The sequence below is a fragment of the Ciona robusta genome, chromosome 4 (genome assembly GCF_009617815.1).
Source record: "Ciona robusta chromosome 4, ASM961781v2".
Taxonomy (NCBI): Eukaryota; Metazoa; Chordata; class Ascidiacea; order Phlebobranchia; family Cionidae; genus Ciona; species Ciona robusta.
This window is the reverse complement of record NC_143238.1, coordinates 5904573-5919808: the sequence shown is the minus strand read 5'-3', so window position 1 is coordinate 5919808 and position 15236 is coordinate 5904573. Positions and strand designations below refer to the sequence as shown.

Below are 15236 nucleotides of genomic sequence, written 5' to 3'. Positions count from 1 at the left end.
CTGCCGAAAAAAAGAGAATTTGAAAATTGGTACTTGAAAATCTCCATAGAGAAACTATGCAATTGTAAGAGTTGTGTCTAGTGTGAAGAGACTACTACACCAAGGCAGATGTCCTAGTTTTGGTGAAGGTATAATAACTAAGACACTTAAGATTTTTCATAAACGTGAATATTAAATAAACAGTGAAACTTACCTTCTGTCAAAGGTTTTCGCGTACTGAAACCAATGTCATAGTTAAGCAATCTGTATTTAAAATATAAAAAGATAAGAAAGCTATTTCATCGATATAACCATTTGTACAGCCAGCACAAAAGGGCAAGAAAATTTCAGGGTTCTTACTTTTTGGGTGGAATACAGCTGTATAATGGGACTTTTTTTGAAAGAGAGAGATGTTTATGTACTACAACAGTAAATATGACTGCTCTACTGCCTATAACCTATCACATTGTTATTCAGCCTCTATATACATTTCTACAAAAATAAAGTTACACATTTTTCTTTTATAAAAAATAATCACCCACAAAGTAACATACTTGGTAACTGGTAAGCTGTCACGAGGTGTAACAGAACACCTGTGTTTTCTGAATGTTGTTTTTCCTGCCACCCGAAGAGGTGAGGATAAAGTAAGGTATATTCATACATAAATTTCTACAATAAAAAAGTTAAATATTCACCCATCAAAAACCCCTTCTTGGGAAGAATCATCATCAGAAGTATCTTTATCATCAGCATCAGGAACATACATTTCTGATGGAGGTACAATGTAATCATCCAAGTCATTAATACATGCTGGTACTTTCTGATCAAGATCTTTAAACTGTGTAGGGGGTATGAGAATTGATGCTTCTTCAAGTATTTGTTGCTTAGATAATTTGTCTTTAGGGTTTGAAGTTTGGTCAGTTTCAAGGACCGTTGCATGTTGTGTTAGAGTTTCAAAGATTTCTTGTGTGTTCCTCAGATAGTTTGAGCTATCCTGAGATTTCCCATCATCTTGAGCATTAGAGAATATTGGTGATTTGGAAGGTGTTAGAAGATTGCTTTCAGAAGAGTTATCTTCAAGTGGCATATCCTCAAATAAAACAGGAGAACTTTTAACTGTAGGTTCTTGGTCAAAGTTCTCATTACTTTGAATTAAGATATCAGGAACATTATGTCTAAGGTTGCAACTTTGTGGAGGTGTAATGTTCACATAATGTTCATCTTGATTTGCTTCTTTTCCAAATTGAGGCACAACAGCATCCGTAACAGATTGTTCTTGTAAATATTTCATTCTTACATCATTCTCAATGTTTTCTGTTTCATGTTGAAGCACTTCACAAGATTCTATAATGATGAAATCAACCAAAATTATTGCTTTGCATAAATACCTTTATAAAATTAAAGCTTTACTTATACTTACCATGACTTATAACACATTTCTCTTCAATTGACCCCATTTTCTTCCAAGCCCAAGGATTCCAGGACAACTCTTTAGAACCAAGCTTGACATCTCTAAATGCATAAAACAAATATATCTAATGGATATACAATTGTAATATACCAAATATATTTTTTAGTTATCTAACTTATCAAGACAAGATTTTTCTATTATTTTGTAAACAAAATGTCAAATGAAACCTATAATTTAAAAATGTTATATGTAAATTTGAATTTTAAAAATTGTATCCTTGTGTATTATCACTTACCTGTATTTATTACTTTTTATATTATTAACTTAATATATATATATATAAATATATTATAGGCTATGTATATTTAACTTAATTTAACATATACCTTTGAACAAGCTGACCAGAAGAGATGTTAATTATTGGCTCTTGATGTTGATTAGTATAATTGGCAGTTAACGCAGTGTTAGATTTCATATCCAACTCCGGGAATAATTGTAACTTCTCCAAGCTATCATAACTGTTGAAAACTGAACTTTCATTTGAATAGATTGGGTTGGCTGAAGGAACTTCTTGATTACCAGCATCATATGAGACTTGGGATGTTTTATCATTATTTACTTTTGTAAATTCATCAGGTAATGGACCAGTATTGGACAGCGAGGCTTTGGGTTTATCAGCATTAACTTTAATGACCCCATCAGGTATTTTACCAACATCATATAATGAGACTTGAGTTGGTTTATCATCATTAACTTTTACGAAATCTTCAGTTATATTGCCAGCACCACATAAAGAAAATTGAGATTGCTTATCATCATTTACTTTTCTGAAATCCTCCTGTACACCTGGTGTGATTGTACTAATTGACCTTTCGTTTGATACAAAGCTGAGCCATTTTTGATCTTCTGCCTTTTCTGGGATGTTGTGTGAAATAGAAGTTTCGGCGAGGGGTGGTTTAACATTAGTGGATATCCCTTTTGTTTGCAAGCTTTCAATTTTAGAAGAACAGGTGTTTGAAACAGGTTTAACATTAGTCGGTAACTCCTCTGTTTGCAAGTTTTCAATTTTAGAAGGTCTGATGTTTAAAATAGGTTGTACATTGGTGACATATGTAGGAGTTTGGGTAAAAAGTTTTATTTGTAAAGATTCAGTAGGAACAAGTAATTGACCAAGCATGTTAACTACTTCTGGTGTAATGCTGAAACTAACAGCCGGAGCTATATTGTTAACTACACCGTAGCTTGCTTTTGTAACAGAAGCTTCAGTAACATGTGGCATGGGATTTGTGCATGGTTTTCCGAATGTGTGTTTGGTTTCCAGTTGTTTGGGTACATCTTGCAATTGAGTGTTTGGTTTTTGCTTTGAAATTTGATTTGCTTGATTTTGGTATGGGTTAAGAAATTTAGACTGGAATATGAACATTGGTGATTCAACTGAAAACATTAAATTCCTGCTTTTGGTATTTCCATTGAACTTTTGATCCAGGCAAATCTTTTTGTTGAAAAGTCCAATTCTGTCATATTCTGAAGAATTAGAAAAGCATGCTTTTCGCTTTAAACGCTGAAAGAAATTACTGAATTGTATTTTCCTTTGACCGGAATTTGTGAGAGCTAATTTTGTACATGAGAATTTTCCATCTTTAAAACCAAAACTTGATGTAGCTGTTGAAATAGCATCGTTTTGAAATGGGCTAGACGTTTCTACACTGGCTGCTATGTGCTGCATTTCTTCTTGTACTTTATAAAGAGTCTCTTCCATAACTTTAGCTACAATTTTATCGTCTGAAACTGTTCCCGGTAAACTAGATAAATAACAGCTAACACTTTTATACTTTGGTTCCTCCGAACTGGTCCCTGGCTCATTAGGATTTACCAACTCTACCTCGCTTATAATATAGTTTAGTACTTCGTTCACTGCGCTTTGATCTTCCATGGCCGAAATCTGCATATGACGTTTGCCGTTGTATCTGATACCAAATGGCTTCTTAAAGAAACTCTCTAATGCTTAAAATACACAAACCAGTAATATGTTGGACAATATAAAAAGTAAGAGTGTTAGTTGGGAGGTTCCTAAATTTTAATATTAGTACATTTTGATCCATAACATAATTTTAAAAGTAGCGCGGCAATGTTGGTCTATTTGCAGTACATTTGCAGACAGATTTTGTAATCCGCAAGGTGGTGCTCTCTGAACGTAAAATAATAAAGGGTTTTGTGCGTAAAATACATTTATCTTGATATGTACTTGTTAAACACAAAAAAACATGGTTAAATTATAAACGTATCGTAGGCAAGTTTTAATGGCTATCGCCATGTGTATTTTTTGTGTCATTTGAATATAAACAACAGTTTTAAAACAAATGTAAAAATGAAGAGGCCGTTTTAAAATCATGTAAAACATTGAAAAATGACCTCGGCTCGTTTAATCAACGCACCAGAAGTCGATGTAAGTTCCTGACACACAAAACAAGGATGATTTTCGTGTTAGAAATGTATATGAAAATTATCTACGTGAATTCTATTTGGAATCTTATGGCGTGGAATGTCTGCGCTTGGATTGTGTATATACCGGAGGGAATGCGGACAAGGAATTTCGCTTTCGTCACGGAGATGACACGTCTAACCTACCTCTAAGATAATAAGTCAACGAAAACTCTTCGTTCCAAATGACGTTGACTTTCGGGGGCTGATTCAATTAGTAAAATGATGAGATTAAAATAATTTACCACTGAAGCTGGCGGTGGTGACGGTAATGGCTTGCGGCGGTCGATTCCCAAGCTCCAAGAACATGGAATATCTCTCACGACGCTTTTCGGCGCCTCGCTGCGATCGACTGTCCTTGCTGGAAAGTGTGAATAAAATTATTCATTAAGACACCTTCCGCGTAAAAATATTTTAAAGGAAGATAGTAATTACATGAGTAATTTCCTAGTCAAAAAGCTCAAAAAACGAACGGAGAACCGTATAGTATTCTGCAACTTTCCTACTGTGCTAGCGAGATACTAAACTTGGTAGTGACATTTTCACGTATTCGTGCTCTTATTAGAAGCAATTACACGTTAGATCTATATCTTAAAATGAGTGGCGGTCCATTAAAGGCGTTGAATCGATCGAAGAAATCTTTAAAATCTTCCAAACTTTCGCGCCTTGGGAAGCTTTGTTGCCATCAGTATCTTGAATAATTAATGACCGTTTGTCTTTGAATCACAGTAATCTTGACACAGTACACGGGAAAGCGACTGTTTAGCTATCTCTACGGATTCTGACAATGTAAGACGTCAACCTATGGATTTGTGATGACGTAAAGATGAATTGTGTGGTCGTATGGGCCAGGAATTACACAAAATAAAACAAACCGCACGACACAGAATAATGTTGTTTCGCCGCGTTTACACGGCCAGGCTTTGAAAGTTGTCATTTTTCATGACCATGCCGTGATTCTTAGGCTTTACGAGCCATATGTTCGTCTAGTGCTCCGCAAAATAAGCACACGCCCCAAAGCTACGCCGTGTTATGCATACGTGGTAAAGCAAGGATTCCAAAAACACACGAATCCTTCAAACGCCACAAAATACATGCCTCCCAATGTACCTAAACATTTTGGATTATTTACATTACCATGCAGTACAGGCATTCGTAACTGAAGAGTCATGGGACATTCAAACATATTTGTATACACCATATAAAGAACCATCAACGTGACTTGTATATTTGGCGAAGTCTCCATGGTGACTTCAAAACAACCACAACTGTAAACTATCGGCAACTCTATTTGTGGTTGGCTTCGCATTCCACGGTTGTAAATTCCATAAATTCAGCGCTAAAACTCTCGTAAAATGGCCACGCGAATCATAAAGCAGCGGTGCAATGCTTACCAAGATCGGCAGTAAACCGTCGTTGAAGCGAGATTTACTGCAGTGACCACAAACAGCGTTAGTGATAGATTAACGAGCCCTTACTGAATGACCTCATTAACGCATGTTAGTTTAGACACCCGCGATGGTATCAAACACACATATGCCCACCGTACATAAGATTTACAGGCACCAACAAATGTACGGTTTGAGTCTTTTTTAAACGTTCTATTAAAATCAATGGAGTGGAATCTTACCCGCCCCACTCAAAAAACGTCGTATATCTGATCGTTCAAATTATTAACGACGCAATGAAAAGATCGACGATCGGGGAAATTATTTGCGCACTTTTTACAGGGCAAAACTTAACAACCTGAACATATTCTAACCTCTTTATATCAAGGTTAAAAAAGCTGTTACATAACTTTATTTGAACTTTATAACAAGACGGTGTTTTATCGTTAAAACCACCTGAAATCAATTGTATTGGTAACGTAGAAATGCTAATAATTAATTATTTTTTCGTTGAAGTACGAATAGCGTGTCCCATTTCAAACTAAACCAGTACTGTAAAGGGAAATTACATTCAAGTCGTGTTAGACTACAACACCTTATACCCGCAAAGAGTTAACGTTATTTTAGTGGTTACTACAGCGCAATGATGGAGTTAGATTGCAATGCAAGATAGCGGGTTCACCTAAGGGTTGGCACCAGTGTGGAACTTCACAGACACAACGTTGTATGAATATAATGTACTTTCACTACTGGTATATAGAAGTTCTTATGGTGCGTAAATTGCGGGTTTATGTAGCATTGGGTGTCGCAATCTTTTCTTTGTCGCCAGCTAACTTTATGATGTGTAAGTCCCTCGCGTAAATTGTTTTCGTTCGCTTGACGCAACCGACTTTCGAGTCTGGAAATTAATCACACGCGCTGCTACTGGCGCCAGCAACGATTAGCTCCTTTCAACCTTCGCAGCTGACTGAGCCCAGTGCGGCAGGCGGCCGGTAAGAAGTGTTTTTACGTTGAAATCAGTGATGTTTTTCACTTGGCCAAGCGCCGGGGCGGGTGCGGGAGCCTCGTATATTCGCTTAACGTCTTTGTTCAGTCGTGCAGCCGTTCAATTGCTGTTGCTGGCCAGAGCTTTTCCAAACCATAACACAATTAAAGCAATTTTACAGCAACACCTCGTGCCCACTTGCACACCAAAGCTAACGACTTAGTTTAAGCCATATTTGCTGGAAATCGCAACGAAAATTCCGCTTTCATGTTGATTACTCTGTGTCACGTGATACCGACCACTTGCGGCGCTCTCGACACACCAGGCTAATAAGAATGACGTCACGAGAACAAATCAGCTCAAGTCAACAACATATAGTTGCAACTATACAGAACAGTAAAACACCTACGCTTAAGAATTAAATATCGTTATGTTATATACACCTAAAACAAGGCAACCCGAAAAAAGCGTTGTTTTTGGCTTAAAAAATTGCGAAGTATAATGGCCAAAAATAGGCATTTTACCCAATTAACCACGCAGCCGAACTAAAGGTATTTTGAAGTCTGATAATTATAGTTACTGTGCATGTTACTGTTGCCAAAATATAAACCCAAATGACAATAAAATGTTGGAGTGATAAGAAGTGGCGTTGTGTGGTTTTCAGTTACACTGAGTTCGACTTGTATAACGGTTAAGGGTCAGGGGTTAGTACGATATTTGTTTAACGCCTTTGTTCAAATTTCTGACTGAAATTTACACCTGTTCTTACACATAGGGTAACAAAAGGACCAACACCAGTGATCTACGCGGAGTTTCTTGACAGAATTAGGCGGAAATTAGCCCTTAAGACGCAGGTTATTATATAAATTTACCGCACCTGAGATTTAGGTGCGGTTTACACGGCAATGTTTATATTAAATTTATTTAATTGTGTTTAACCCTTTGCCAAACACGGTGGTTTGACCTTTAGACAATAATTGGTTGCAGATCTTAAAAACTTATCTAAATTTTAAATGGATTGTGCGTGAATTTTTTTCATGCCTTTAATTGCAATACTAGGCTGTTATGAACAATATTTCGATCTTTCCATTGTTTGTCGTAATCGTTACGTGACAGGCGCCATCGTATGGGGTGGGATTTATTTCGTATTGTAATCGAGTAGGCCTTGTAGAAGCCGTCTCCTTTTCGCACCTCGATTCAGTGCTTGTCCGTTGTGTTGTCGGATGGGCCCGCTAAACAAACTTACCACTTCGGGACAAAGGATCGTGGAACAACAGAGTCAACCCCAGACACCTCCGCTTCGAGAGCGCGCGATAAGAACGTGTTACTTGACGCCTGACTGTGTGTCAATGATGCGGGCTTCGAATTCGGGGCATTCCAGGCAGATTCCTAAACATTTTAACGCGTTTTGCGCTTTCGTAAAGTTGATTTTTGGGATCGGTGGATTTTAGCCGACGGGAGGCGACACAAGGAAGAGTAATCGTGGGAACTTCGGCTTCCGGGGAGAGTTACGCGCGGGAATAGGGGATCGGATTTCCCGCGACAAGTGCGTGATGGCGCCGAGCAGAAAGGCCTCGGCGCGCCGATTCTAACAAACAAAGGTGACTTCATCGCTTCGGCTTAACATTCCACAAATAGAGGGTTAACACTCCGCTAACTTCGCACCAGGTTAACGCATCGTTATGTTTCCATCACAAACCAAATTAAAGGAAACGTTCTTTCACGGCGTATATTACAAAACCAATCAATATTTCTATTACTATACCCACCGACATTTCATTTGTGTTGCATCAAATAATTGTCAACTTGTCCAAAATATGATTACAATTGTATGCCGCTAACAATGGTAATTCACAACAAATATTTGTAGGCGTTTTTTTTGCGAAATATTTCTTCCAAATTACAGGTCGGGTAAATGAATCGGATTTTGTGTTGTTAAGCTAAGTGCTGAAGCCAACCACAAAATAACGCTTCAACAAATCCAATTATCACTAACTTTAAACGTTCCCGATCTAATTAACGGTAACTGCATTTTCACGGGCTCATTTACTTGAACGTAAAAAGCAGGCAAATTCCTCCGTAATTTGGAAGTCAAGCCAAAACCAATTCACAGTTTGAGTATTTTTTCAAAACTCATTGTTTCCCGAACCTTGAGTTGCGGATTATATTTCAAGATTTCAACCTAACTTGGTGTCAAATAAACTCAAAGTACTGTCGTGTTGGATTATTCAAATTAAAAATGGATTTGTGTTTTTTAAGATTATGGTAAAATAATGCATGTTTATCTTTTATCGTCCCATCATTTTGTGGTAAATCACGAGTATATAAAATAGCGTTGTTAAAACGGTGAGGAAATATGGGAAATTATGTGCTAAATGTATCCATTCAATGCTCTAGTATAAGATGTCCATTGATAAGTACTGTTTTATATTTGTTAAAGTTCAAATGGGTGAAAATCGGACGTAGCTAAGAAGAAAATGAGATGCTCACACATAGCGTGCATAGCATGAGGATAGCGTGACTATGAAACCGCATTTATTTCCTTTTCGTGTCGCTGTACTCGTGTTGTTGATTCAAACATGCTATCCTACGTCAAAATTAATCGTTTACATCCCATTTGTAGCGGTCACCAAGACTCCGACCAACCGGCACGGCCCAGGCACCGCCATTTGACCTTTTGATTGGCTGCTAATACCTCATTGGACGCCAATACGCGGAGAATATGCGTACACCGCAAAAAAACGCGTCCAAATCGAAGCCAGTAAGCGTCAAGGCGCAAACCATGGTATTGTTTTGCGTCACGATAAATTCTCGACCCCATGACCTACCGACAGCTCGCTACTTTCAAGGCGCCGCAATTGCTCTGTGACGTCATAATTATGATATTTCAAATTAGAGCGATTACTTTATGTCATAATAAATTTAATCAACCCGTGTTTTTGACTGCCGACGTTGTTAATTGATTCTTCGCCCCATTTATGGTTTAATAAAGTGCACGATGTACAAGATTGATTGTAACACAGTAACTATAACAGTGTTTTGAAAACAATTATAGGAACCAAAGTTTAACCGGACAAAAACAACATGATGGAACTTAATTTTACATTTTGCGGTAACGTACAAACCTTGGTCTAAATTCTAAGACGTAATATTGTCGTACTGCCATGCTGCAGGACCTTTACGGAATAAAAAGAATGTTACAAACATTTTACACTTTTTAAATAATGAGGTGATACATGTGTAATATTTTGCATGTAGGTATAGGTTGCAAGGTTGGGGAAGATGGGACACCTTTTCATGTTTTTTTTCTCCTTTAAACAAAAAACATTCAAAGTTGAATTATAAAAACGTATCCTCACGACTAGCGTAGACCGTTGTTAATTATTTAAAACATGATCATGATATTTGGATAATATGTTCTAAATGTGTTCCTTCACCCCCACTCTACTATATTTCAATTGGCAGAAGGGCTTTTGCAAAAGTGTTCAAAAATCTCGCAGCCATTTGATTTCAGCAGCAACAAAATGAATGTGAACCTTTCATAGCCTTAACGTGACCGCGTTTTGATTCCACTCTTGACGCATTATCCCGAGTTGGAATGATATTTACCGCCACCAATTATTTGAAATGTGGCTGCTAATTGATATGACCTGGAAGTTCAGGGGTTTCGTGGCCTCTCAATGCTTACTGTCGCAAAACAGAAGTGTCACGTTACCAGGAAGCGATTCTCGCGATTGCATGTTGTATGACGACATCAAAACACTGGAAGCACAAACATAATGCGGTGCAAACTTATCAAAATTTCCGGGCATCGTTTGCAAGGCATTTCGGACTTCGACGCGTATATTGAGTTCAGCTTAAGGTTAAATTACAATTTCCACAGCTAAAAACTGACGACGGTGCAAAAACGGGCCTTCCTATTTCTTAAGAGATCAATTAAAGCCAGACATTTCTGTGTTTAAGAAATCGCTAGTTCGTTTGAAATCAGCTGTCTTTGTCTATTTTGTTTACAATTCTAAAACACACCAACTAAAAAGCCAGCAAGTCTTAATCATATAGATCTCAATGACAACTCCTTAATCATATACCGTATAGAAGTTCAATTATTCCACAGTGTATACCGTTATTGCTGAAACACAACAGGAAGCGGACAGGAACGTTTTAATATCAAAGGTACATCTAATACAAGCAACGACATATCCTTAGTTTGTTTCGTCGCGTTCTAAAGTCGGAAGTGCATCCATTACTCTGGAGGTCAATAGCACTTAATACGCGATCGTGGAAAGGCGAGCACGTGGCAAATTGCCACTTAAGCATCCTTTCCTATCCGCAAAGTGTTCGAACAGTTTGCACGCGTCGTGTACGTTACAATGTATACACGTATTGACATATGTCCGAGGGGGATAGCTTGTTACACACTCTTATACGACCTTGCGATCGTTCGCACATAGGATGCGAGAATGTGAATATATACATGTATAAGTAACCCGCTAACAAGGTCAATGGGTTAATCTATATTCGACAATCTGTATCAACACCAAGTAAATAGCGCTGCTTATACACAGAAAACATATTGATTGTAAAATTTTAAAAATTCTATAAAAATTGCAACTTTCAGAAAAAAAGTTTAGAAGGGGCGTAAAGTGAAACAAATTTTGTATTTTTTAAATCTGATTCTACGAGATATTAACGTCCATAAATGTAACAGACAATGGGATTTAAAATACGATTTCTCTTTACGTTCCAAGCATTAAATATATTTACACCGTCGTTAAACGACATCTGGGTCAACTGATGTATTTTACAAAGAATGGCTTAACTTGCACATTTGTTTTATGGTTTATCACACTATGCCCCAGATAGTAATATTAAATGGCGTAATGTAAGTGGGAGCCACGGTCGTTATGTGGTCGAGATATAACATCGTTTACTATAATGATGGAACTGCATCGGGGATCTTGTTTTACGAGCTTGGGCGAGTTAGGGCGAGCGAAATGGTCAGTCTTATCAATAGAAGAGGCCGCGTTATATGTCGTCGTAAATAACGCAACAACAAAGGCTTTAAATTTTCCAGCGTTCCATGTTCGGGGCGAAAGCTAACTCAGGAACACAGTCGATTAATGGCTTAAATACTACGCAATATACCGCGAGTAAAGGAGGGGACGACGGAGCCATAAAACGTGGAAGAGAGGCTATAAATAGCGCTGTGTGCTCGTAAACCGACGCTCCGCGTGATTGGGACAACGTTTCAGATAATGGAAATCACTGATGTTTGGTCCTGTTTGTTTAAGGTCATTGTGGTAATGATCGAAATACACAAACCCGGCAACGATAAAACCACAAGCAGTGTTGTAAAGTCAACGGCGTAATATGTATTTGATCATATGGTTAACACCTGTAGGGCGGGCACGGTAAAGTAATTGTCGCGATATAACGAGTTACATCGGGCCCATTAATCGCATTAAAACCTTAAACGATGTATGCTTAGTTTACAATTTGGCGCCAGTCTAGTAAAATAGAAAGGACATCGGCGATCGCGTTAGAAGTATGTTGTATATCACGTCCCGATAGCAACACCCATAGTGGACACATCAGTGTACACTTAGATCGTCGTTGATTACACACAGAGAACGGTGGACCGCGCAGCAAATCGAGGCATAATGTAATCGGCAGGTTCCATTAAACCGACCGCCCGTGTGACGAATAACTCACTCGTGTTGCGAAGGTAAACAAAGTTTAACGATCAGCAAGAGACAAGACTCCAGCAAACAAACCAAAGAGCGCTAACCTGTGGAACATAAGGTTTCCTTAAAAGCTTCTTTAATCGCCTTCCATGTCGTTTTGTGGTTCAGGTGACTCTGGTGTTGACCCGACAAAAAATTCAAAAAAATTCCTGCAAACGATCCCAAAATTACAGCCTGAAACATGCAGCTAAATATAATAATGAATTGCAAATGTGGCTGCAGCCCGGATTTAAAACGAATAATTTATTGAAAACTATTTTTTGACAGCGGGGCAAGGAGCATGGGGTACGAAAACATTGCAAACTGTTTTCTAGGTTCCATGTTAATTGTTCTATTTACCCACAAAACTATTATAAGAAGTTAGCTGATATAGGCCCACATATAGATGAGTAGGGTGGGGGAAGATGGGACTCCTTTAGCACATAATATCCAAATATCCTGATCGTGTTTTAAACAATTAACAACGCTCTATTGGAGTCGTGAAGATAAGGTTTTCTAATTATTCAAACTTTCTTTGTTTACTACCAAATGGGACGAGAAAATAGAATGAACAAGTGTCCCATCTTACCCCACCCTACTATATATTCAGGCATCCCATGCGAGCATATAATGGGATACTGAAACACAAAGCTACGTGATTTACATGAGTCATGTACGTTTAGGAGCTGCGAGGGTAAGAAAAACAGATTCTCTATCAATAAGTTTGCCTATGGGGTGTGGGCGCGGTAACAGTGTAAATCGTGGCCGCGATTTCTGGCCCTAATTTATGTTTTCATTGATCAACCGCGCGCAGCCTGGCAGCTGGAAACAGGTGTTGGGAATTTTCGAGTCCGTCGTATATCACACGGAAGCGCAGAGCACCGGTCAAATAAAAGGAAAAGAAAACTTGTCGCTATGGGCGTCGTTAAAACGCTCAGGTTACGGAGTGGTCAGTGGTTGCCAGGCCACGCTATGTTTGCCGAAGCGTCCACTATTTATGAGGCAATATCGACAAGTTTGCACAGAATAACTTGTGCCAAAGAAATCGAAAATTTATGATCCGGTTCTGGCTGCGGTTATTGCGGTTGGTTCGTATTGTAACACCTCAATTACTAAACCCGGGGCGAACTTTATAGCAACGCAAACATAAGCGCAATTTTGAACACGATTCGGTGGGGTTCCCAAGCTTTATACGCAACGATATAATATCTTGGCGTGACAGTGCGTGTGAAATTGTGGTGATGAAATTTATGAAGGAAACATATTAGCCTATACGGGGATTTTGCATTCGGTAACCAAATGTAATAATTTAATGTTACACAGCTATTATCTGCCCAAAACGTTTTGTCATTATTATTACTATTTCAACGTGTATGGTAGGTTGGGGTAAGATGGTTTAGGTTTTCCTTTTGTTTTATTCACCCATTAAGAAGTAAACAAAGAATATTGATACAGAATTCTGTAACCGTATATTCTCACGACTATAAAAGAGTGTTGTATTGTAAAAATACGAATTAGGAAATATGGGAAATTATGTGCTAAAGGTATCCCATCTTACCCCGGAGTACTATATACGCATTTTGCTGCAAGACTACACGGTGCTGCAGAATGACAACAAGTTCAGTATGAAATAAAACATAACATTGGTGTCTTGTGACTGCTGGATTTAATGCCCAAGCTCAACACGGCGCAATTAAAAGCAGCCATCGCTCGTTTTCTTCGTCGTTGCGTTTTATCGTTACCGAGAGGCTAGTAACCTCCAAAGATCCATACACCATCAAAACCCACAGTCGATTTTTGTAACAACGAGTTCAATTTCATTTTGTATTAGGAACAGCTTTACCAATAACAGAATTGGTGTTCTTAGGGGAAGGCAGATCGGTATGCAAAATTTTCTGATTTTTTTCGAAAAGTGCGGATTTGGTAAAAAAATGTGTGGTATTTGATTGCTTTTTAAAAGGTCTATATATGATTATATCTTCTATATAGGTAATAAAGGTAAGGTCCTATGCGATAGGACACGTTAAAGTATAATTAGGATATAATTAGGCCTGACCCATGTATTAACCTATATTACCTATAGCTAATCTGATACAATTGTTTAAAAGATTTTGTATAGTTTGTTGAGGGATGCGAATAATAATGCTAATATAATGCTGGTACAAATTACAATGGTACTGTTTAGACACTTTATGGGTCTGGAAGTTAATAGTTCCAAAGAGAAAGTTGTAAAATATTAAAACCCTTTACCTCACAGTCGTTATATAGTTATGTGAATTAAAAGTGGTGAAATGTAGCAGAAATATAAGCTGTAGGGGAGGGTAAATAAGTTTTATAGTAATGTGGGGTAGAATGCATCCCTTAAGCGCATATATCCTATATTTTTAAACCGTGTTTTTAAACAATTAACAACGCCCTTTTAGAGTGGCGCGACTGCGGTTATATATTTCTGTAAATATGATTTGTTAAATGTGGCGATAAAATAAAATAAAAACACCAATGTTGTTTTCCCTTTAGGGAATCGCGACACTTTCCCAGAGAAATTGGGATGACCAAAATTAGCAAGGAATTAAATGGCATATATGTGGTGTATAGGGCGTTTTTGGGTTATTAGGATATTGCATTTCTATCGATGTCAAGTATGTGACAGCTGTCGCGTCTTGACCATACACCCTCGTCATGTACGCTCTATTAAACTGTAATAAAACACACAGATCTTGCTTGAGTGGGATACGTACGAGAAAACATTAACGATTTCCGATACGGCTTGGATGTATGGAAAATATTAGCAGGAGGATTTGGACCTCGGGTGTAATTACGAGGATTATAAACCTTGATGGTAAAATCGGGGGCGGGAAGCTATATCGAGTAATATAGCGAGGTTGCACGTATATATAGCAGAGTGGGGAAAGATGGGACACCTTTTTATTCTATTTCCTGGTCGCATTTGGTAGTAAACAAAGAAAAATTCAAAGAATTATAAAACCGTATTCTCATGACTCCCATAGACTGCTGTTAATTGTTTAAAACCTGATCAGGATATTTGGATATTGTTTGCTAAAGGTGTCCCATCTTGGCCCACAGTACTATATACTATTCAAGGTGGGGCATGAGGCGTACTAATTACACCCGATTCCTTGTAAGCGGCTCGGGCGCACGGTCGGTTGATTATTGATACCGATCGAGATTAATTCTTGCCGAAGTCAACGAGCGCTTTAATTGAAAGCAGAGGAAGCATTAGGTCCTTAATGAGCGTTGGGAGTGATTGG

At 38.1% G+C, this 15236-nt stretch overlaps 1 protein-coding gene across 4 annotated transcripts in view; it reads right to left on the bottom strand.

The window, feature by feature from the left end:
- LOC149737074 (uncharacterized) overlaps positions 1-15236 on the bottom strand; it is a 44152-nt gene that overhangs the window by 2246 nt on the left and 26670 nt on the right. For 3 of the 4 annotated variants that reach the window (XM_089877064.1, XM_089877062.1, XM_089877065.1), the window contains 5 exons: positions 12033-12137; positions 1777-4232; positions 1400-1491; positions 675-1323; positions 194-243 (listed from right to left, as the gene is read on the bottom strand). In XM_089877064.1, the coding sequence (XP_089733190.1) occupies positions 194-243; positions 675-1323; positions 1400-1491; positions 1777-3338 (2353 nt within the window). In that variant the 5' untranslated portion in view covers positions 3339-4232; positions 12033-12137. The remainder of the gene's footprint in view (positions 1-193; positions 244-674; positions 1324-1399; positions 1492-1776; positions 4233-12032; positions 12138-15236) is intronic. The other variant, XM_089877063.1, reaches the window with a different exon arrangement.